This window comes from Melanostigma gelatinosum, assembly GCF_949748355.1.
Source record: "Melanostigma gelatinosum genome assembly, chromosome: 1".
Taxonomy (NCBI): domain Eukaryota; kingdom Metazoa; phylum Chordata; class Actinopteri; order Perciformes; family Zoarcidae; genus Melanostigma; species Melanostigma gelatinosum.
Genome location: NC_136634.1, coordinates 8,281,910 through 8,305,881, shown reverse-complemented (window position 1 = coordinate 8,305,881; position 23,972 = coordinate 8,281,910). Strand labels below are relative to the sequence as shown.

At 47.0% G+C, this 23,972-nt stretch overlaps 1 protein-coding gene across 2 annotated transcripts; it reads right to left on the bottom strand.

Annotated features, from left to right (window-relative positions):
• Positions 1-1,150: 1,150 nt before the first annotated feature.
• On the bottom strand, positions 1,151-23,421 carry LOC306777104 (filamin-C-like). Of its 2 annotated transcripts, XM_079268076.1 has the most exons (47): positions 22,657-23,421; positions 20,340-20,588; positions 18,707-18,804; positions 17,456-17,606; positions 17,189-17,307; positions 16,972-17,049; positions 16,716-16,878; positions 16,361-16,561; positions 16,079-16,195; positions 15,323-15,460; positions 15,024-15,150; positions 14,797-14,933; positions 14,498-14,691; positions 14,270-14,383; positions 14,021-14,164; positions 13,750-13,873; positions 13,325-13,485; positions 13,118-13,208; positions 12,780-12,949; positions 12,552-12,669; positions 12,193-12,455; positions 11,465-12,062; positions 10,904-11,077; positions 9,920-10,082; positions 9,510-9,838; positions 9,285-9,408; positions 8,942-9,098; positions 8,667-8,856; positions 8,539-8,562; positions 8,195-8,436; positions 7,988-8,087; positions 7,735-7,875; positions 7,458-7,586; positions 7,163-7,336; positions 6,623-6,787; positions 6,278-6,481; positions 6,017-6,169; positions 5,780-5,902; positions 5,440-5,688; positions 5,033-5,317; positions 4,813-4,950; positions 4,559-4,674; positions 3,623-3,755; positions 3,322-3,498; positions 2,972-3,190; positions 2,385-2,612; positions 1,151-1,773 (listed from the first exon to the last, which is right to left on the bottom strand). In XM_079268076.1, exons 1-47 carry the CDS (start codon positions 23,030-23,032, stop codon positions 1,586-1,588), a joined length of 8,256 nt encoding a protein of 2,751 aa, XP_079124202.1. In that variant the 5' UTR covers positions 23,033-23,421; the 3' UTR covers positions 1,151-1,585. The 2 variants fall into 2 exon arrangements, with proteins under 2 accessions (XP_079124202.1, XP_079124203.1); XM_079268077.1 differs by lacking the exon at positions 16,079-16,195.
• Positions 23,422-23,972: the final 551 nt, after the last annotated feature.

Sequence of the window (23,972 nt, the reverse complement as noted above, 5' to 3'; positions counted from 1 at the left end):
CTGCCTACTTGATCGCTGTTGTCTGCATAGCGAGGAACTGTATCTTCCACGCGGTTGTGATTCACTTGGCAGCTACTTGAGAGAAACATGTTGTGGTGGACAGACGCCTGGGTCCCGGTCCGGAGGAGCAGGCTGACGTGGGTGGGCCCTGCCCGGGTCCCAACGTCAGCACGGGCAGCAGCGCCAGCCACTTGGCCAGATGGTCCGGAGTCGAGATCTCGCCACTGTTCATCAAATGCACACGCTCGCTCTGTCTTGCCTCACCATGGCCCCCAGCATCATGTCACAGTGGAACCAGAGAAAATTAGCACCTAATTATAGGCTCCTCTCTGTGAAGAATGGTACTGGTGCTGGTGGTGTGTGTCAGCGTGTGGAGGCTGGGTGGGTGACTCACTGTGGGACTGTGGGGCTTGTAGACCACGCAGAGGACACACAGAACACATGCAGATGCCATAGAGGAGAAGGTGATGACACACGCACACATACCCAGATATGCACTGGGAACACACACAAGCAAAATGCTGGAACTCCCTTCGTTCTGGTTGATTCGTGCCACAGCAGGATCTCCCTCCACCCCACGACGATGCCACAACAGAAACCACTTGTATTCCATCTATCTCTGATCCAACAGGATTAATTACACACACAATGGAAGCTGATGCCTCTGGATTTCATGCTCCACAGGCTCTCTTGTGTTAAGGATGAAGTAGTTAATCTTCACTGGGAACAATGGAGATTTTGCTCTGGTGCATTTGGTTGAGACTTAGATGTAGGGGAGTGCTTGACTGTGCTGCCATCTTGTGATTGCATCTGGACAAGTACAGGATGTAAATGAGAGGACTGAGTGAATATCCTGGATTGCTTTTTCAGTGCACTGCTAAGTAATGTTGGATTGATGTCGAAGGTATTATGTGATCCCCAAATGTGTGACAAATATTAAAAGCATTAAAATCTTCTATCTATTAGATACTGGCTGGATATTCAGTTGACAGACTCCGTGATCAAGCGACGATATCCTGACGGCTGCTCAGATGGAAGAACCGACACTGGTCAGAAAATAGCTGCAGAGTGAAACTGTGAAAATCGAAGAAACGCCTTCTGGTGAAGTTGCGAGGGTCTGCCAGCACTGTGAGAAATCAAACAAATTCAATCACTTTTGTCTGGAAAGTTAGCCATTAAATCTTTATTAGGTCTGCAAAGACTTACCAAAAATAGGTTAATATAACAAAAAAAAAGTACTTCATTCTTAAACCATACAAAACCATATTGCATCACACTTTAATACTGTTGATTACTCCAGCGTCTCTGAACAGTCATAGGATGCCATTCTTTTACAACGCGACAGCAACAGGGAGAGATTTTTATGAACGGAGTAAAACATCACTCAAAAACCACACTGTCATTTCTGGAGTTAATGCAAAACCTTGGCGCAATAGATATTCTGTCATCAAGAAAACTTTAAGCAAATGTCCTGGCAGGTTTTAGTGCATGTTGAGTATTGTAATCCGCTGAAGAGCGAGGAACAGCGGGTAGAAGGCGGAGGGTCGGTGGAGGGGAATGGGACGGGGCACTGGTGCAGTTTGTTTTAGGACGCAACCACCTTGTAAGGGCTGCCGGGGATGCTGTCGTCGCCCCATTTGACGATGACGGTGTAGTTGCCCTTGTCCTTGACGGTGTAGGTGACGTTGTAGAGCTTGTTGCCCATGTGCTTGACATACACCTCCTCGCAAGGAGTATGGGGTCCATGCACGCCCACCATCAGCATGTTGGTACCTGAAAGGAAAAAATGAAAAGGGGGGTTTAATGTGCTGTACAAAAGATGCATCGGTGTATTGGCTTTAAATGGCACGAATCACAATTTTTATACAACCAATGGATGAAATGATGAAGTATAATGTAAGCGGGGACGCTCATAGAGAATGATCACCCGGTTCTGCAGATCTTTCCAGCTCTACTGCAGCATTTGTGGTTTAAGGAGCCACAACTTTAATGTTTTGTTCATCTACTCATCAACCTCATTTTCAGTAAAAAAAAAAACACAACAACAAAAAACAGCTCTCATAAAATCTCTGCTACCTGCCCAGCACCAAATTTAGAGCCTGGTATTTCCCTCAGGACTTGGTGGAGGCCAAAGAGAACTTTAAGGAGAGTGAACATTGGATTTTGGTCGGGTTTCCAGAGACATAACTCGAATGAATGAATGCTAAATCATTTTCAGTGACTGCTGCTGGCAAGTGTTTGCTAACGCATCCGCCATAACTTTATAAGGTGCTAATATGTCAGTGTTGTTCCTCTGCCAAGAAGTGGCTGAGAATCATGTCATTTTACTGTATGAATAAAAGTTCTGTCTGTGTCTTTTATCTTTACCCTGGTGATCATCTCACCTGCTTTGCTGCAGTCAACCGTGAAGTTGTTTTTCTGTCCGACAGCAGCCTTGGACAGCCCCGTTCCGAGACAAACCACCATGCTGGCATCCGATGTCAGTTTTGTTGAGGTGGTGGAAGAGGATGAGCTGGAGCTGTAGGCACCGCCCACTTTGGAGGTCTTGGTAACTGTTTCGACCAAGACGGACGAGGTCTCGTGGAGGCTGTGTCCCCCGGACAGCCGGGCTCCTGTAGGCGAGGCAGAGTGAGAAGTTACCAGTAAAGCCTGAGCTCAAACAGGAAAACATTGCACATCACTTTCAAATAAAGTGAACTTCCAGGACTCATGGGAGTTTTTCTCATTCTTGAAAGTATTTGTATGTCACATACATTATAAAATAAAGGAATTTGTAACCACTAAGTAGTGACAGCAGGAATATATCGGTGTAGTGCCAGAAAGAGGCAGCTTTTACTGAGCAGTATGAACGAAGATGACATAACATTTTCCTGACTTCCACACTTTTTTTCAGAGGAACGTTTGTTTCATAATCGAGACACTTGTCATGTGAGATCCACAGATCAGATGGGAGAGTGACTGTCCAGCAGACCTGTGATTTTGGCTTTGAACGGGCTGCCCACGATGTGCTGGGGCCCTCCGTATTTGATGGTGATGAGATAGTTGCCGGGTGCCATGGGTGTGTAGTTGATCTTGTATCCTTCGGGACACTCCCGACAGTCCATCTTGACCTTGGATGGCCCGTCGATGTTGACTGACAGAGTGGCAGAGCCTGCGTTACACGTGTTGACCACAAACTCTGAGGATGCACCTGGAAGAAAGAGGGAAATGCAGAAAAAAGATGAAAAGACTGCTCAATAAAAACAAAAGAAGTCACAAGAAATCCATGCTGAATTATATTGAAATATGGTACATATTAGAAGTGGTGGTGGTGACATCTACCTGTGGTTCCCCCCTGCAGTCCAAGGCCGTGTGCTGTCACCATGCCTGGATCTCCAACCAGCCCCGGGTCGCCCACTCGCACGTTAAAGGGGCTTCCAGGGATGTGGCATCCGTTGAACTTGACATCTATGGAGTGAACTCCATTCTCCCGTGGAATAAAGCGGATCACAGTCTTGTCTGAACACGACACACAACACAGGTGGATTTATTACTCCTGAATGATGCTTACAGAGTTTTTAAAAAGCTGCGGTCTCTTTCTCATGGAGTCCACTTTGTGACACAAAGTGAGGTTGGTGCGTACCGCTGTCAAGCTCCGTGACATAGCATTCCTCGGAAGAGCCGGCGGGCGTGTGGACTTTGGCGTCAACCACACCTCGAGCCCCATTGCGCTGCACCATGAAGGACGCCTCTTGGTTTACCTTCAAGTCCTTCTCCTGCAAAACGACGGGGAAGGATATGATCAGAATATGCGAGCGGGCATGTGTGTGTGTGCCCGCAACTCGAGGGACACAAAGTGTGTGACTCATCACGCCTGAACGAGAATAGATTGAGCGGTTGGGTTTGAGAGGCGGAAAAGGTCAGAGTTTACAGCGAGGCGTTTAGTGCTTTTGCCCTACGGGCGGACGAGCGGTCCTACCAGACATAAGAGGCAGTGTGACATTTTAAACGTCGGTCTGATATTGCACTTCACCTGGCTTCTAGTGGTAGAAAAGCACTGCGAAGTGGCATTTCAGTCAACTAAAAATACATGTCTTTTAGCATTGTTGGCAACTGTGATGGAACCTGTGAAAGCAAATAAAAGAGGCATCTGTGAAGTGGGGAGAACAATGTTGTGAGCTGTGACAGGTATCTTTATATTCCGCTCAGTGTTTTCTTGCTTTTGTCCTCTCAAACAGAAACACAATCACATCGACTCGCTGACTGCCCACACAGCACAGCTTGTGTTGTACCACTTTAGCAAGGGACAGTTAATCCTGCCCTTCATCACTGGCCAGCATCACAGCGTACCAGTCGTAGATACTGCTCCAACACTGGCGTTCAATTACACTTGAAGGGCAAAGTGCTATTAGACGGAAATATCTACAGCCACTCAAGCGTTATCTTACATGCAATCTGTTATACAACCTATATGTTTTGTAGCAGTGCCTGTGTTGTGTCTGCTTTTGTTTTGTGCAATAAAGGAATGTGGCTTTTGTCAGCACTGTGTGTGTGTACGTGTGTGTGTGTGTGATCTCACCTGAAGGCTTGTTACAGTGAGCCTGCGGGCTTCGTCTGACAGCGTAGCAATCGGAACGATGAATGGGCTGTCAGGGACGTGCTCGTTGTTGAACTTGATTGACACCTCGTAGTCACCTGGGGGAGCAGACAGGTTATTTACTTTCACCTGTGGAAAAATTACTGAAAAGTTTTGCAATTTAGAGGCAAAAAAACACTCTGAGAAAAAAATCGAAACGAGGGAACTTCTGCATTTGTGTGCGACAAAAGTTTTACCTGGTTCTTTCACTATGTAGGAGACGCCGCAGGAGCCGTCCTTTCTGTCTTCAAAGGAGATCTCAGCCTTGCTGGGGCCCTCTACAGCAATAGACAGACCGCCAGCACCTGCTTCTCTTGTCCAGATGCTAAATTCAGCTAGAGTAGGTGAAACAACATTTAATGAAATATATTGAACAGTCTTTGAAGAAACAGGTTCAAGTCCAAAAGGTGAACTTACAAGGCGCTGCAGCCACGCCTCTTTCCAGACCAGGTCCTCCTGCACGGACCTTGTGTGCTCCTCCCTCCCCCATGGGTCCCACAGTAAACTGGAAGGGGCTACCGGGGACGTGTTGCTCTCGGTACTTGACGTTGACAGTGTGGGGTCCCATCTCCTGGGGGATGAAGCGCACGCTGTAGGTGCTGCTCCCTCCATCCACTATGTCAGCATCCACTGTTTTCCCACTGGGGCTGGTCACCTGAGCCGTCATGGCCTGAGAGCCACTCTCAACTGGGTGAGGCACAACTAAGACATTTGCATAGGATGTATACGTTTTAACAAATACGACAACATATATCCTTGATAGGACAGTTAAAGCCAAAGCATTGCACGTTTTCACGTTTCAAAAATAAAATTTGGACTCTCACCCTCAGGTCTGGCAGTGATGCCAGCAAAGCTGCTGAGGCTTTCCCTGCCCAAAAAGTCTCCAAAAACATCTCTGAAGGGGCTTCCTGCTCCGCCCAACTGGGTGCTCTCCTCCACTCGTACCTCCCGCTTGGTCTCTCCACCACGGGTTTTGCTGATCTCCGTGCGCTCAGTGCGGGTGTAGGTGTGGCTGCTGCGAGTGAATGTCCTGGTCAGCCTCTCCTGAGCTGAAACCATCTGGAACCAGTTTCCTACACGGGGGGAAATACAAATGTGAGAGCATGTATTTTAAGACAGTTGACCGCTGCCCTCTCACCACCTCTGACTGGCTCCTGTACTCACCTGGGATCTTGAGGTTGAGACCGCATGTGCTGCCGACTGAGGCAATGGAAGAGGCCTGTCTCTTTCTAGTAATACTCTCCTTCATCCTTCCTTCTCCGGTCACCTTCACTGTGAAAGGACTTCCTGTCGGGCACAAACACATATACAGTGATCAAAATATGAACAGATTTATTTAATTTTAAGATATAACATTTTTTCTTTTCTTTTTTTGTATTTGTACATGTAAAATATTCTAACCTGGGATGTGTTTTTCAGCAAACTTGATGTTAACAATGTAACTCCCAGGTTCCGTTGGACAGTAGGTGACTCTGCACGTCCCGTCCTCCACATCTTCACAGTTGATGTCCACTTTGCTCGGACCCTCGACTGACAATGCCAGACCTCCATAACCTGAAGGAAGAAGAGACGTAGAGAGAAGTTGAAAAAGTATGCGTTGCCTTTGTATTTTTTCTGACCGTGTTCGGCATAAAGGTGAAACGAACCGTCTCTTAATTTTACCTGCGTTCCTCGTGTCCACAAAGAATTCAGCCATTTCCAATGTGTGTGCCTCCGCCAGGCCTTCACCAAAAGCCTTCACTCTGCTGGCCTCGCCAATCTCTGACTGGCCAACCATGATTTTAAATGGGCTGTTGGCCACGTGCACCCCATTCTTCCTCACGCTCACTTCATGCTCGCCGACCTCCTTAGGTGTGAAAGAAATACCTGCAAGCATAAAAAAAGGATTGAAAATCAAGACAGAGAAGCAGAAAAATGAAATATAAATGCATTCAATAAATCTGACAACGTTTTATCTATGTTCCACTCTTCCTGTTATTTTCTGTATCTGGCAAGTGAATATCTCACCGAGGTGTCTGTTGGGCAGTCTCTTGAGCAGGCAGGGCTCCTCATTGCCTGATGGGGCTCTGATACTGGCAGTCAGAGAGCTCAGATCAGTCTCAGCGATCTTCAGGGACACGTCAGCCGCTGTGCCGACATTCAGCTGTGATGTCCTGGTTATGGCGTCATCCCCTTGATATAAAGAAAAGCAGTCAGAAAGACATTCCTGAATGTTGCCGCGGCTCGGTCTCGAGGTGGAGCTGTGGCGTTGGTCGGGGGTGAAAGTTATTTGTTGACACCCTTTTCTGGAGAAATTATCTGGCAAACTTTCAAATCCATCAACTCAAATCTCAATTTCAAGTTATTACAAGTTCTTTCAAGCTCACGTCGCATTCAGTAATTGGTTGTACCAAATATGTTTTCTTTTTCAAATGTATTGCTGACATCGTCGATGCCAACATATATTATCTGTACAAATTGTTTGTCAACCCATCGAAACCTGATTTGTAATGTAGACATCCACTCGAAATATACATCAACAGCATAAAAACGTGTTCATTTCCTCACCAGTGATCTTAGCAGTAAAGGGACTGCCAGAAATGTGCTTGTTGTCAAACTTGACGATGATGTTGTAGTCTCCAGGAGCTGAGGGCAGGTAGGACACAGTGCAGGTGCCGTCTTTGTTGTCCTTACACGTGATCTCGGCCTTAGAGGGACCCTCCACTGCCAGAGACAGACCGCCTGAGAGGGAGAAAATCAACACCCATATTTCTTACTTCTCTGCAGTGTAGTAAGGGTTCACTGTATTACCACAGATCCACCGTGTAATAGCAAACATCACTGGGGAAGTACGATTTAGCACCTTCTCCTGCATTCTTGGTGACCACAGTGAAAGTGGCAGCCTTGTTGACCATGCCGTAACTCAGACCCGGACCATAAGCAGTCACCACTCCACTGTTCACAGCATCCACAAAGAACTGCAGAGGGCTTCCTAAAGGGATATAATCATTGCCAAACAATGAGACTGAGAACTGTGAAAGGTCTCGACTGCATTTAAATAAGAGAGCAAAAAACAAATCAAAGGTTATTTCAGAAGTTGGCAACTGCTTCCCATCGCTGGAATGTGCTGTGTTTCTGACCTGGAATGTGGTTGCCGTCATATTTGATGTCCATCTCGTGCAGACCTCTCTCTGTGGGCTGGTACTTTATGGTGATGGTGCCATCCTTATTGTCAGTGATATGCGGGCGGCCAGTCTTGCCTGAAGGCATCCGCACCTCACCTAGAAATGACATCAGTTTGGTGAAATGTTAGAGACCTAAGAAAGATGTTTTGTGTGTGTGTGTGTGTGTGTGAGAAGGATTTTCTTTCTGTTTGAGTGGTGTTTGTCACACCTGTGATTTCCCCTTGCTGTGGCATGAAGGGGACGAGGAAGTTAAGAGGACGGAAGAGAGGATCCACAGTATCGCGGGGAACAACTGGCTCATTTGATGCCTGCCAACACAGAGTGAAGAAAAATAGTTTTCATACAAACAGAACATCAGAAGAATTGTGCATCTCGCACACAATTGTAGTCGCTGGTTAAATACTCCTTTACTCACCACCACATGGAAGGGGCTCTTGGGGATGTTCTGTCCCCCAAATCGGATGGTAATAACATATTTCCCAGGTTCAGGGGCGGTGTAGTAAATGTCAAAGGTCCCATCACGATTTTCCACCACATCCATGTCCAGCTCCATCCCTTGTGGGGTCTGCACCTTACAGGTCACCTTGCCTTTCCCAGCAGCTTTGGCATCCACTGTGATTACCGTATCCTCGGAGGTCTGCAGCTTCTGCAGACTTGCTGTTCAGGACAGAGAGGGAATACGAATAAAGGGTAAGAGCTGCCGCAAAAGATTTTCAAGCACTGCATCACATAAATAAAAAGGAAGCCTCTGTTACTCACACACGCCATGTCCTCCAATAGAAACTGGAAGAAGATAATACAGATTGTGAATATAAATATATAAATGCTATAACTGTAATATATTATTTGTATTTATTTTAAGTATGAATCTACAGTGTTTTTTCTACCTGTGAGGCAACATTTGCTGGCGTCTCCTGTGGGTAGGGACTGGATGCGGTAAGGGGAGTACGGGATCTCATCTCCTCCATACTTAATGGTGATAGTGTAGGGGCCTGTAGAGTCTGGTACATAGGAGACAGTGTAGGTGCCGTCCCTGTTGTCCTGGATGGTTGCGTTCTTTGGCTTGCCCTCTGGGTCCTGTCAAAAGACAATATGAAGTTATTTTAAATGGTGGATTGTAAAAAATAAAAAGAAAGGTTGCGTGAAAGGCAACTGAACCCACCAGAATCTGCACAGTGAGCAGTCCCTCTCCAGCATCCCGAGCATCAATGGTGAACTCAACTGGCAGGCTTGCAGACACACCTTTTGTGTCTAGACCAGGTCCACTAGCTCGTACTTTACTGGCGTCATGCCCAGGCTGAGACATTACCTTAAATGGACTATGGAAGAAGGAGAGAATATCAAGTGTAATTACTAAACCCAGACCTACAGAAGACAGAAACGGGAACAGAAAATTTGCAGAAGTGCACTTTTCTTTTTTAAATCCAGCCAGCCAGAATTTTAATGAACACATATCTGCACATACTGCCTGGATTGTTTGTTTTTTTCTCCAACACATTCTGTACCTGTGTGGGACTTCCTGATCTGCATATTTGACAGCTACAGTGTAAGGGCCATCATGGGCTGGGGTGTAGTGAACTGTGTGGGTGCCGTCGCCGTTGTTCTTCACACCAACTGGCGCCACAGCACCTGGAAATGAGACATTATGGAAATAATCACACAGCAACATGCTGTTATTTGTCAGCTTAGAGCAGGCGAGAGGGTTTCATATCCAAACAGCATGTCCTCACCTGTTGGGCCGTAGAGTTTGACATCCAGTGGGGCCTGTCCGGCCTTGGTACAATCTACCGTGAAAGCCTGAGGAACATGAGCTCTCACTCCGGCACCCAGACCTGGACCTGAGCACTTGACCTTGCTGGGGTCCACGGGGTCCTTCACTGGAACACGGAACGGACTGCCAGGGATCGGGTGACCACCGTAGTTGATGTTGACGTCGTAGTCTCCAGTAGTGAAGGGGATGTACTCCACACTGCAGCTGCCATCTTTATTGTCCTTGCAGGATATTTTTGCCTCTGAGGCTCCTTCGATGGTGAGGCCCAGGCCTCCCGTACCAGCCCCCCTGAGAGAGAACACTTGTATTTAATTTCTCATTTGAGATAAGTTCCCACAAATATCTCCTTCAAATGTGATCCAACGGTACCTGGTCTCCACTGTGAAGCAGTTGGGCTTGTTGGTGATTCCTCCCTCCAGACCTGGTCCAAAGGCACGGACCCGGGTCGGATCACAGCCCTCCACCACAGACACTCTGAAGGGACTCTTGGGGACTGGCGCATCGTCATACTGCACCTCGATCATATGCATTCCTGCACACAAACAGATGTCAGTACAGTGTCTGATGTCATACCTCTCTGCCTGAATGGTCTCCAAGCAAGCAAATGTTTTCTGTTATTGCCGCTTGCTTTTAATTATGAGTCAGACAATTTCCCTTTTAGGGAGATAAACATCTGTTTCTTTATAAAAGACTCCATCTAGAGCGCAGACGCTCTGGTGAACGTACAAGGCATTGCATCTGTTCCCTTTTCATTATTCTGTTACAACGTTTTTCTGACAGAGCGCTCTCAGTAGGACTATATGCCAGATTCCCAGCAGCACGACGATGATATTAGAGCATGTCTGGTGGTGGAGAAGTGCTCTGTGATCTCTTTGCTTTGTGTTATAGGTCTCTATTAATATCCCCTGTCATTCCCCTGCTGTATAGCTGTGTGCAGGCAGCCTTCAGCACACATACCTGCCTTGTTAAGAGCTTCTGTTCCTGAGCACACTATTTATAAAACGGAGTCTGTCTGCCTCTCTGCCTCCCTGCTCTCTGCCCCTCACATCATTGCTCCAATGCATCATTCTGTATTTATACTCCTCTCTTTCTCTTTCTTTTCTCACTATCCTGCTTTATTCCCAAATGGCGGCCAACACAAGCACCTGTTCGTGATTTCTCAGTCTGTCTGTATGCTCTCTCTCAGACAGCCTGCCTGTGATGAATCCTATCTGCAGCAGGTGCGGTTTGTTAATGTCACAAATTTGACATGGATTCTACTTTCCTCATCGTTGTTCGGTGCCTCTCCACCTTATGATCCTTTCATTGTGTGAATTAACACTGTTAAATGACATAATATATTTTGTTCCCTACCATCCTCGAATGCTGTGTACTCCACTCTGTAGGTGCCGTCTCCCTTGTCAGTGATGTAGGTCTCTGTGGTAGTGCCGGAAGGGCTGATAATGTGAACCTTCACATGATTTCCTCCAACCTTGTTGAGGGTACGAGCATCAACGATGAAGTGGGTTGTCACTTCTCTGAGGACTCCTAGAAACAGAAAAGCCCCTCAGGTGATGTGGTACTGGTGAGAATCAAGGCCAAGTGGGCTCAGTCATTTTAAGACTGAAGACATTGTACATCCTTTGAACAGATGTGTGAGCTGTTTCTGAACTAGTTGAAATGCTCAGGCTGTAACTAACAATTCAAAATCTCCGAATAGCTGTTGTCTTCAGAACCACAGTCCAAAGGTCAAATTGGAATCATAATGATATTAAGACAGAGAAAAGTAATTTGTCTTGATAAACGACTTTAAATGCTTTTCTAACAATTAACAAATTATTAATTGACTAATTCTTTCAGCACTGGTACCTTTGGTGTATTAAAACCTAACATGGATTGTAGCTCGTTATAAGTTGAGGTTCTTGGTTTTGTTACCTCTGGCCTCCACTCCCGGCCCATAGACATGGACCCCGCTGGTATCCACAGAGGGCTCAACCTGCAGGACTTTGGGAAACTGGGGAATCATCTGGCCACCGTACTTGATCGTGATGGTGTGTGTGCCATGGAAGGGTGGGATGTATGTAACAGAGAAGGTCCCCTCTGCAGTTTTCTTGATGTGCACTTCCGCCTTTGCTCCGGTCTCTGACACAATCTCAATGGTGAGCTCAGCGTCGCCTGCCCGGGTGCAGTCCACAGTGAAGGTCGCTGGTTCGCCTGCCTTGGCCTTCTCCAGGCCCGGCCCGCTAGCAGTCACCTTGCTGGGGTCCAAGGCTGCGCGCACTGCTGCCTTGAAGGGAGAGCCGGGGATGTGCTTCTCAGCAAACAAGATGTTGATGGCGTACTCGCCGGGATCAGTGGGCAGGTAGAACACCGAGCATGTGCCGTCACCATTGTCCTGGCACTCAATCTTCGCCTCGCAGGGGCCCTCCACAGTCAGACCCAGCCCACCTGCTCCAGCTCCCTTTGTGTCAATAGTGAATGGAGCTGGTTTACCCACAATGCCTCCCTTCAGGCCTGGGCCAAAGGCTCGCACCTGTGATGCAACAGTCAGGTCAGTTTTGGAGATGTGGTATACAAAACATCAAATATTTGTATGTTCTGTTTCATGAGCCTCAAGTAAGTAAACAAGTATCGAACTACATGCAACTTTCATGAACGTTTACCTTTGAAGGATCAGCAGGCATCACTGCTTCAACCCCAAAGGGGCTTCCCATCACCGGGTTGCCATCATAGCTGACATCAACCTTGTACTGCCCCTCCTCTGGGGGAATATACTTCACACTGTGAGTGCCTTTGGCTTTGTCTGATTCCAGCTTGCATGGGATTGGTCGGCCAGAGGGTGAGGTCATCTTCACACCCACATTGCCCTGCCCACCAGCGCCCTTTGTGTTAACCGTGAACTCCTGATCCTTTCCAACCTCCACCTCTGCAAGAGGGATTAACAGGAAACACTTGCTGTGTTGCAGTTACCTATTATTTCATGGTAAAGGCAAGAATATAGTAGTTTGTGTTTGTAACTTACTGGTGTCTAATCCCTCCACTTTCACCTTTCCAATATCCAGAGCTGGCGCCACTGTGATGTGGAACGGACTCTTGGGAATGGGATCTCCTCCATGAGTGACTGAAATAGCCATGTTACCCTGAAAAAACACAAGATGAAGAATTATTTAGATTGATGCGTTGTTGTGAATCATCTCTGCATCCTGCTCTGATGTTAACGGGCTTCAAGCAGAGGCCTACTGTTCTGTACCTGTTGAATCGCCGTGTACTTGACAGTGTAGGAGTAATCGTGGTTATCGATGATCTCAAAGGCACGGACTGCCTCTCCTGGGCCTGATGCTGCAAAATTCACTTCAGGCTTGGCTTTGCCAGCTCCCTTTGTGAAGATGGTGAAGTGGGTTGGAGTGCCCACCTCCACTCCTGAAATACACGTTTTTGTTTTGTCAGTTCTAACAATCCAAGTCAAATTAAATGATTTGTATGACATTAAAGTATTGTAGTCGGTGTCTTCTACTAATTCAAACACCTATAAATTTGGTGCGCTTGGTATGTATACTGGTTACGGTTCTCGACGTCGGCGGATCTCACCTGTCTTGTTGAGTCCGGGGCCCTCTGCTCTCACCTTACCGGCATCATGGGAAGGATCCACTTTGACTTTGAAAGGACTGACGGGAATTTCCTGACAAAGCCAATCATGAAATATTCATAATCAATGACATAAGACCAAATAAAATTCAAAAAAACGATTTTTACAAAACTCATCAGTCCCTCTTGCACTGAAAACTGTATTCTAACCTGGTCAGCAAACAGCACCATGATGGTATACCGGCCTGCACCGGGGGGAGTGTACTTGACAGTGAAGGTGTCATTGTCATTTTTGATGATGTCAAATTCGATGTCTGCCTCGGCCGGGCCAACCACCCCTGGGGCACATTTGATTCCAATGCTGATGTCGCCTAATGGTGCATAGCAATGAGCACAGTTCAAGAAGGTCATTCAAAAATAGATGATCTGAATAAATGCGGCACTGCCCGGAGCTTTAGCTTAAGTACATTTCAAATTTAACTTTGCCAGTTAAGCTGCACAGCTTTACTCAGTCTGTTCATTCTGTGCTTTATATTGTTCAACATCCACATGATGAAACACTTATTTCATGAAGATTCAACACAATTTAGAAGTGTTTTTGAAACCACCCACACCATGTCGTAGCGCATGCTCACCTTGACCAGCTTCAGCACAGTCCACTGTGAAGTATGTTGGCTCGTTAGCCTTGAGCCCCGTCTTCTCCACTCCAGGCCCATAGACCTTGACTCTGTCTGGATGACAACCCTCTCCAACCAGCACCTAATGAATTCAAAGTGTACTTGAGACAAAAGTACAACTGCCGCAGTCCCCTTACATTATCCATATTTGATGGAGTATCATTACATTAAATTGACTGAATTTGAAGTGCAGCTTAGTTATGTGTGCGTACATCGTCATGTGTCTTACCCTGAAGGGGCTGTTGGGCACATTGACGTCCCCCCATGTGACGATGATGGTGTATTTGATGGACTTGACAGGGGTGTACACACACAGAAATGTGCCGTCTCCCTTGTCAGTGATCTTGATGTCGATGGTGCAGCCTTCAGCGTCCTTAGTGGATACAAAAGCATGTCAGCTCTGGTCTGTGCATGCAATATCAATGATGTGCTCCTGTAGATAAACAATGAAGGTTTCACGAACTGGAGCTCTCCGTACCTGTGCGTAGATCTTGAGGTGAGCCTTCCCAGCCATGCGAGCATCAATGGTGAATTCAGTTGCTTTGTTCACAATGACGCCAGTTGGTTGCAGGCCCGGACCAAATGCTTTCACCTGCAACATTTTGTCATTTGAATGCATTTTGTTTAGAATATAATCATTTCACCATGGCAACCTGCCTTTATGCACTGGCATATACTGCTTTGTAGTACAGTGAGTGGGAATAACCTTCTCAGGGAAGACGTCATTGGCGGCAGGAAGGATGTGGGCCATGAAGGGGCTGTCCTTGATGTCCTCGTCATCGCAGACGACATGAACAGCATAGTCACCGGCCTCAGTGGGCCAGTAGCGCACATCACAGGAGCCATCACCCTTATCATCACACTCAATTTTAGCCTGTGATGGGCCTTCGATGGAGAAGCCTAAACATCAAAAGAAAATTCAACATTCAAATTTCACACTCTGAATACTTTTTTTAATCCACTTTACCTCTGTAAAAAGTCATATCACACTTGAACACCGCTCACCTAGAGTTCCAACTTCAGTGCCGATGGCTTCTACCACAAAGTCAGCAGATTTTCCCACCATGCCAGTCTTCAGACCAGGACCCCAGGCCCTCACCTTCTGAAAACCGGCCTCCTTGCCTACCTCCACTTCGAAGGGGCTGGTGGCACACAAGGTTACACAATAGTACCTAGCGTCAATGTAAATGTGCATTGTTAATGACTAGCTAAAGGCAGCAATTGAACCCTACCTGCGTGGGATGGGCTGGCCTCCCCAGGTGATGGTGACTGTGTATTTACCAGGCTTAAGGGGGTGATATTCACATTCATACACGCCGTTTCCTGCATCTCGCACTTTCACTTGCTCCTCTGCTCCAGCTGAGGATGAATAATAAAGTCAATATGTGTATCAAAACACAGAAACATATTCTGCATTTTGTTTATCATATGTGAATACCCTCCAGACAAAACACACTAATCCTTATAATAATAATAATCCTTAAAATATATGAGCAGTGAGAAGCATAGTAGAGAGCGCTGTCTGACTCACTTGGTCCTTTGACTGAGACGCTCAGCGATCCACTGCCAGCTCCCTTGGTGAAAACTTTGAAGTCTGCAACCTCCTTTACTCTCACGCCTTTAGGCTGAAGGCCTCTGCCTGTTGCTCTGCAGGCATTTGGGTTTATTTCTGAAAGGGATAACATCAAGTGTGAAAAAGGGAAATATTTAGCAAAGCAAACGGCAACTGAGAGTCGCCAGCAGTTGACAGCGATGTTAGTAGCAAAGACGTTCAAATATCCAATTCAAGAGGGATTCCTTAAAGCTTGACTGACAGGACCTGCAAATGAGAACGATGCTTTTTGCAGCACATAAAACACAAAGTGCAGAATGTTGAAGGTTATTAGATATTGGCACATTTGGGAGCCTCGGACAACATTTCAGTCAGTCAAAATATTGACTGCAGGCTTAAACTGAATGTTGGATGATGCATGTTTTCAAAACAAACATGTCAACAGCACAAGCAAAGACATTTAAAGAGAGAAGAACAAAGTAGACAGAAGTGCAAAGTGGGACAATCTCGACACTATTTGGACAACATTGCATCTCATCCCTGTCTGAACATAACAAAACAGTCAAGCTGCAGTACGCAAGAAAATGGAGCAGGCGACCAAGCACGGCATTGAGCCGCGGCACCGTAACCATAAAGAATGCACAGAGGGGCATCTGCAGGGCACGGCATAGGGAAAGTTTTGGGGGTATCTGGCTGAGCCATGGGCACAGACTCCTCCCAGCAAGCCATACTAACTTGGGCGGCCAGGTTTTTGGGGGGGTACCCCCTTTCCACCCTTTGCTCCGGGAGGGGTGCGCACTGACTGAGGGACTATCTGCAGTGGAGCTCCAGTGGGAGGAGCAACGGGCGGAGCTAGAAATGACAGATAGGAAGGGTTACGGTCTATACCGGGTGGTATGTTCCCAGGGAAAATAAAGATGACTGTAGATTGTGATGGATAGATCACCCTGACACTAACAGCATGATAAGAAATCTGATTTGTCTGACAGTAATTTACAGCACTGACAGATGGCTCACCCTCTGCAACGTTGACAGTGAAAGGGCTCCTGGGTATCTCCTGGCCTGCAAACAGCACGTGGATGGTGTGAGGCCCTTCCAGCATCGGACGATAGGTGCAACGGAAAACACTGTCGCCCTTATTCTCCAGGATGAGCTCCACGGTGTCCTTTTTGCCCTGAGGATCAACGATTACCACACTGACGTCGCCATTACCAGCACCTGAGTTTGACAGGAAAATTATCAGTTATCGCAGTAAATGCTGCAGCTTTCGTCTTCCAATGATTTATTTGACTTTGTTTAAAATGACTGCCAGCCTTTCATCAGATCATATTCCTGTTGTATGTACAGTGGTGGACGTTTCTGTACTACTAACCAGCTGTGTAGATGTCAAAGTAGGTGGGTTTGTTCGCCACATTGCCTGTAGGATCCAGACCTGGTCCCCTGGCATGGACTTTGCTGGGGTCGCCCATATCCCTCGCCACATTCACAGTGTAGGGGCTCTTGTCAATGTCCTGACCTGCAAACAGCACTTTCACCTAAAGAGAAAAAAAGCAAGACAAAGTTAGGATCCTTTAAATAGAGTGCTTTGCTCATGTTGTGCTGAGTAGCGTGTGGACTTCATGTTTTACCTTGTGAACACCTTCAACTTTAGGAACATAGGTGACGGTGTAGGTTTTGTTTTTGTCCTTGTTGGGTTTAACCTTAGCCTGGAGTGTAAGACGACAAAGTAAAAGAGGGTTAGATTAAACGAGATGCTACATTTTGGAAAACTGAAACTGAGCAGGATTATCTGCAGTAGGAAGCGGGTTGTACGCTAAGATCGCTTGTCTATCGGGTATAACTTGCCTCCTCTTTGTGGCCCTCAGGATCCTCCACATAGACCAGGACCTCACCACTGCCAGCTTCCAGAGTTTCCACAGTGAACACAGCTGGTTGCAGCACCTTGTTGCCATGAGGCCCAATACCTGTAAAGTAAGACAAAAGCGTGTGGTGATATATTCTGCAAGGTTTGGAGCAATGTAACATTATTGGCAACAGGCAAACACATTGATACTGTTCATATGAACTGTTGTAAACCGTGCAGGTGTTCGTGGCTGCTGCTGGGCTACTCACCAGGCCCGTAGGCTTTGGCCTTGTTTGGGAAAAGCTGTTTGGGCTTGAAAGGAGCGCCAGGCTTCAGCTTTGCCTTGGGGAACTGAGACAGATAGGTCATCACTGAGTGCTCGTCCACATCTGGGTCCACAATTTCCTCAGGGGCTATCACCTACAGCAGAGGAAGACAACCGGCAAAAAAAAGGTTCATAATATGTGCAATGAAGTTAAGTTTTTATGCAACATCACAAACACCATAGCCTAATATATGTTTCCATGTTTACATGTTTATATTGATTGTATTGCTGTAAGAAGGATGTGGTTGACTCTTTATACAACTTTCCCTTATTCAGCAATAAGGTGGAATGGAATTTAACAACTAATTTACCCCCCCACCTCTGAGTCCTCTCTCCCTTCCAGCACTTGTTTGTCTGTCTATCACACCGTGGCACAAAGCACGCTGGTTATATTTAACCCCAGGACAGCAGGGTTAAGGATTGTTGCCCTCAATAAGCTAGCCAGGGGTATTTATCCTGAGCCAGACCTTTCCAACATCTCCTTAACGCCACCACACTGTGCTCCAGCCCTCAGGACTGCAGAGCCATGACATACAGACCCTGGCTATCGCGCCAATTCTAAGCCTCATGGAAAACAGCTTGCATAGAGAACATTACAATACGGAGACACACAGTCTTACAAACAGAACTGGAAATATTGCCCTCTGGCTGGGTTGACATTGTTATTCTGATGAGCATGTGCATATTTACGCCTCTGTTTCAGGGGGTGGCTCGGAAGGTAGTCAGAAATCTCCCACCTCCACAAGTTCACGAATCTACTGAAAATAACTCTCACACTCTCACTTACTGAGAGCTACAATAAAGTAAATGGAAACGTTAGAAGTGAGATGGGTAATAAATATTTCATGACACCCTGCAGCAGGATCGCCTTGGGAAAAACACGGGGCTCCATCTCATACAGAGAACTGCCATTGTTTCAGTTCAGCGTTGCCTCGCAGGAGTGTGGACATGTGGTGAGGCGTGTTTTCATTTGCATATGTGTCTCGGTGCTTGCTTTAAACTGCTTGAAAATGATTAATGCTTGCTGAATCTCTATCCACTGAGTATAAACTACGTTGCCATACGAATACAAAAAAAAAGACACCCGCTTATCTCGATGTATTGTCTTATGCGATCAACCCCACCCATCGGACACCCAGCTGAGCTTAAGCAAACTAAAAAGCACGTTGTGAGTGAGATCTATCATGCATCGTACCTGAGGCACACCCAGCCAGTCGTCCGCCTGTTGCATGGCTTCTTTGGCATTCTGCACGGGCTGGTTTGGATCCCAGTCTGACCAATCAGGACACAAACCTAACAGAAAGCAAACAGGGCAATTAGACAATTCTGCACAGACAAATGCAGTCACATGCTGCTGTTGCTATAATAAGGCCACTTGGGCTGCCACTACTATCTGCCCAACACCTCCAACTACAATCTTACCCACGCTGCTCTGCTCCTGTGAACCTGCGACAACGAAGGTCTCTCAGCGGTTCAAAGGCTCGAGGCGCTCTGGCACTTCCACTGTGTCTAAAAGCTACGCGCTTCCGTGCTGCTAATGCTTAAATTGGATTAGTGTTGGTGATGGAGTGGCCACTCGCTCAAAAGGCCCATACAGGCACACCACAGAATACTATGATCCAATTAATATAGACACGGCCCCACAGTGTTAACAGGGTTGAGTTCACGTACATCGGCAAGAGAGGAGTGTGCAGATAAAAACGTTGAAAAGCTGTCAGTTGGGAGGCACCAGGGTGGGCCTTCCACCATGTTTCGATAAGAAATCAGTGTTCTTCAAAATGATGTCAGTCAGCACTGTAAAACCACAGCTACGTGGTTTGTAATGCAACATCCCTGTTACACCAAAAGAGATGGCCATATGCTATAGTTGTATCTGAAAATATTGGATATCATAGCAGAAACTGTGTCTGTCTGTCAGATCGAATATTGGTTTTCTTCCTGGTCTGGCATATGAACTTCTTTTGTGCATTTGTATCTGATTCAAAAGCAGAGCTTCTGTGTTTCAGCACAGAGTGAGCTTCATCAGTAGCCCTGCTGTTTGGTATTAGCTGATGAAACAACAGAACCTTGTATGGCCAGTGCTGCACAGTGCTGCACAGTGTTTGAAAGATGCGTCTCCGTAGATCAATGGCTCATATAAACACAGTTAAACACAGTTGCTACTCCTCCACCTTTCGCTCTGCGAAGCACAGCTCGGAGAGGACTCGCATGTGCAGCGCTGGAAGCTGCAGCCTGAACTGGCAGTGACTCAAACTGTGGCCTTGTGGTCCTTGGTTTATAGGCACCTCCCTGTGACGGATAACTCTGCATTTTGATGCGGAGCCAAGCATCCCCCTTGACAGAAGAGGAGGAATGGTGCCCAAATTTGGGAGTGTTGTGTAGCAGCAAGGCTATAAACACTAAAGCCTGGCCTGGGCCTCAGGGCCCGAGACAGTGAGAGTGAAAGCGTCAGTCATTGTGGGACAGCTGGCAGGGACGCCCCCCCCCCCCCCAGCTATCAGCAACCCCTCTTCAACACCGCTGACCCATACCTGCTCTCCAGAGACAGATTACACAGGCTGAAATCTGAATCCGGACGTGTGTGTGCATGTGTGTGTGCTACATAATTTGCAACAGATATATGGCGCTTATTTCTAGATGAGGACCACAGGAGACAAAATCTCCTGAGAAGGTGATACTGTCTGACACATGCCTGACCCCAACCCCCATAGCAACCAAGGAAAACTGCTATATACAACAACCCTTTCAACAGCCGCAGCACGGATTCTGACTCAGCACTTACTCTGCCCTGCCTGTGGACTCAGCTGGTGCTGCTACACACTTCTTACCAGGGGCGCAGTTGTCAACCAGAGCTCCCAGAGCTTTGCCATCCCGCCAGTCACGGTTGAAGTTGTGGATGGGCAGCTGGGGCACCTTGTTCTGTATCCAGCCCAACAGCCGCTGTTTGGGGGTCAGCTTCTTACTCTCCTCTTCATCCTCGTCGTCCCACATGGGCATGGAGATCGAGTAGTGGAGAATGAGAGTCCAGATAAGACCCAGGATCAGCTTTAGATTCCCATCGACGATGGCTTTGCTATCTGTAGTTGGACAGTAGAGACAAAAGTGTTCATGAGGATTTGTAACTTCCAAAGAGTTTAGATAATGCACCATGTCCCACAGCATTTGACGGTAAACCAGTTAGCTGCATCTTCCAGCTGTAGATTCTGCATTGTCCCCTTATGGGGAGATTTTAGCAAAAGTATATTGGTTTTCATTCTGTATATTGTTATCAGTAATCAAGGAACCCCAAAGCTAAACCAAAAGAAATCAAGACCTAAGATCTGAACATAAGTGTATTATATTAAAATAGTCTTTCCTTGCTGTTCTGCAGCGTTGACCAGAAATATAAACAATGATGATTGACTGCTGAGGAGACAAGAATCGAATGCCCCCTGCTGCTTCCCCCGAGCCCCTTTCTCTGAGACAGCTGTCTGGCTGAGGACCCCTGACAATCTGTCATCCAGTCACAATGGCACTCTGAAGACAGTGACAGCTGAGGACATGTGGAAGTGGAGCCCACTCTGCATAAACACCACTCGGATTTCAATTACGTCCAAAACTTGTAGCGCTAGAGCGCGATAAATCAAATCGGTGGAGATTAGATTCATTGACAGCGAGCATGCAGCTTATTTCCCGAAGTTCTCTGAGGAAAACTTTGCAGAATAAGCCATTTCAAATCCACCTCAATTTAGAAACTCAGCCATTTAAAAGAACCTCTGAGGAGCGCTTGACTTTAATGTTTGATTGACTAATCTCGTGTGATACACTCCACTTAATTCAGTAAGACTTTATTCATGAAGGGACTTTGTTGCCAGCTGTTTTTCACAAGACTGTTTTATTGAGACAATTTATCTCTTCATAGATGAGGGCCTCCGATCAGAGGGTAATGTTTGATGTGTCGCCGTTTGACTGGCATAAGCAGGTGGCACGGCATTGCACGGTGTGCTTTTGATCCTGCCGTGTCTGAATTTCAGGGCAACTGTGTGCTCAAAGAGACATCCATCAATATCTATTTACACACTGCGACACATGTGCTAGTTAGCCTGCGGTGATTTTTTTTTGTTGTGTCTCTGGATCACTGTAATGAGACTGAGGCATTATCTTAAGAGGGCTGCGTTGACCCACTAGAGCTGCTTGGAGGGAGAGGGTGCTACGAGGCTATTATCACGCCCTGTTTCTGTCAAACCCGTCTGACCTGGTGTGTGTCTGTACAGCTGGGACAACGGTGCCAGCCTCACACTGACATATGAAGTCCCAGACACACATTCCTGGACACACACCCTGCAGACTTTGTGGTGATATCTGTGATAGTGACCTTTGCCCTCCCGCGATCAGCAGGAGATATGAGCAGGTGTGTGTGTATGTGTGCGTGTGTGTGTGTGTGTGTGTGTGAGTGCTGTCCACATGTACGTATAAATAGTGTCATTCTCATTAGCACAGGCCTCGTGAATTTCCAGCCCATAGTTTACCACATTGCTGCGGCAGGAATACGCCTCAGCATACTCTGGAGCCACCAGCCCTTGGCCCTGACACAAGTAAATGACCTCAGTGGCACCCAGTCTGCAGTAACGTTCCAATAAGCTGTTGACCTCAGCTCAATGCAGCGTTCCAGAGGCGCAGGTGCTGACAGTATTGACCTGAGGGGAACCGGAGGATGGGTGCTATCCGCAACGGTGCCGTCGGTCGTGACGGCGTTATCAACCATAAGCGCCATACACGAGCAGCACACAGAGCGGCAGCCATGAGCGAACCAGTGGGGCACGTTCTCGTGCACTAATATGTTCTACTAGCATGCACGGCTGGCCCGGTTTTGTCAACCAATCACAGCAAAGCTCAGATAACAACAGAGAGCGAGAGAGAGTGACTTAATTCTCTGCTCAGGTATACAGTCCCTCACTATATCTTTTTTTGCTGCTATATTAATGCTCTGAATGGTTTATACAGCTCCTTTAAAATTATAAAAATATATGAAATGTTGTTGCTGTCATGGTTCGTCTTTTAAAGTATTAGGGCATCCTTTTTACAGCTATCTAATAATAGCATGGTACTTTTGTTGTCTTGTGTTTAGGATACATGTTACTAATGTATTGTTTCCAGAAGTCTTACCGATAGAGACCAGCTTGATGTGCTCTCTGTCCAGGAACTCGAGCGCCACAGACACGTTCTCCAGTTTCATCTGACGGAAGTTGGGTCTGATGTGGTACTTTCTGTACATCTTCTTCTGGCTCAAAACTTCCAGGAGTGAAATTAGCTTCAGCCCATCAGTAAAATCCCTCTGCAGGTCGGTGACGGTCTTGTTGACGCACCTGAGGTGCTCGTTGCACCACCTGGTGAAGGTGTTCTGCTGGATCTTCTTCCATGGCGCGTCTTCGGCCAGGTCCTTCTCCGTGGCTGGCATCTCGTCGTCCTCCTCTTCCCCAAAGTCGGTGGCCTGGTAATACTGCGGAGGCTGCTGGTCGTCGCCGTAGTTGTTGCTCATCATGTTGGCGTTTTCCGAGTCCAGTTTTATACCTCGGTGACACGTAAGTGTTGAATTGTGCGCTCGGCAGCGCGGAAAACTTTAGCAGGTCGATGGCAAGCGCGCTCACGCGGAGGAAAGTTCAAACTTGATGGAGTTCAAAAAGCAGCCGAGAGATTTTTCAGATGTACTTGCGAAGAAACCACTTAAAGTCAGGACAGTGATGGATTAAAATATCCGATTTACAATATGCAAAGGCAGCTGGTCGTCCGCTTTTTTTTTTAATAATTGGCACCCACTTGTCAAGTCGTCCTTCTCCACTATGGCCCCGAGAAGAATGTCGAGTTTCGTGGCAGCTGGAGCAGCTGGAGCAGCACTGTTAGAGTTGACACTGAGCGTGTTTAAGTTGAATGCTGAGAGAGGAAAGAGTTTGCTTTATAAAGGACCCGGGGCCGCGTCACTCAGCCACTGTGATCATAGTCTATTTGCTAATCCATAAGGATCCCGTGAGTCGGGGTCGGTTTACGGGGAGGATGGGATAGTGATTGGTCAGGACACCAGGCAGCGCAACATGCTCTTTATTTTTAGGCGCTCCTATTTGAGAGGCTGGGGGATGGCACTTGACGATTGTTGCGAATGTGTGTCATGCTCAGGATCCAAATGGCTGAACAATCGAGCTAAGAAAAGAACGTGAGAACGTGCAGCGAGTCCCTCTGTCTCAATATGTTGTGTTTTTACTGGAGAGAAGTGTCAGAAGTTTGATTTTGCAGGTTAACTTCTGTCACTGAGGCCTTGGAGATGAAACATTTTGAAGGATGAGGTCACCCTGCTGAAGACTGAAGCCATGACATTACGTGTGTTTCACAGCCATCTGCCACCCCCGAGTGAAATGCATTTCGGTGTTGACAAGCAAAGGTCAATAGAAGCTCAGGGAAGGTTATGGAAAGGTGCTTAATATTGGATT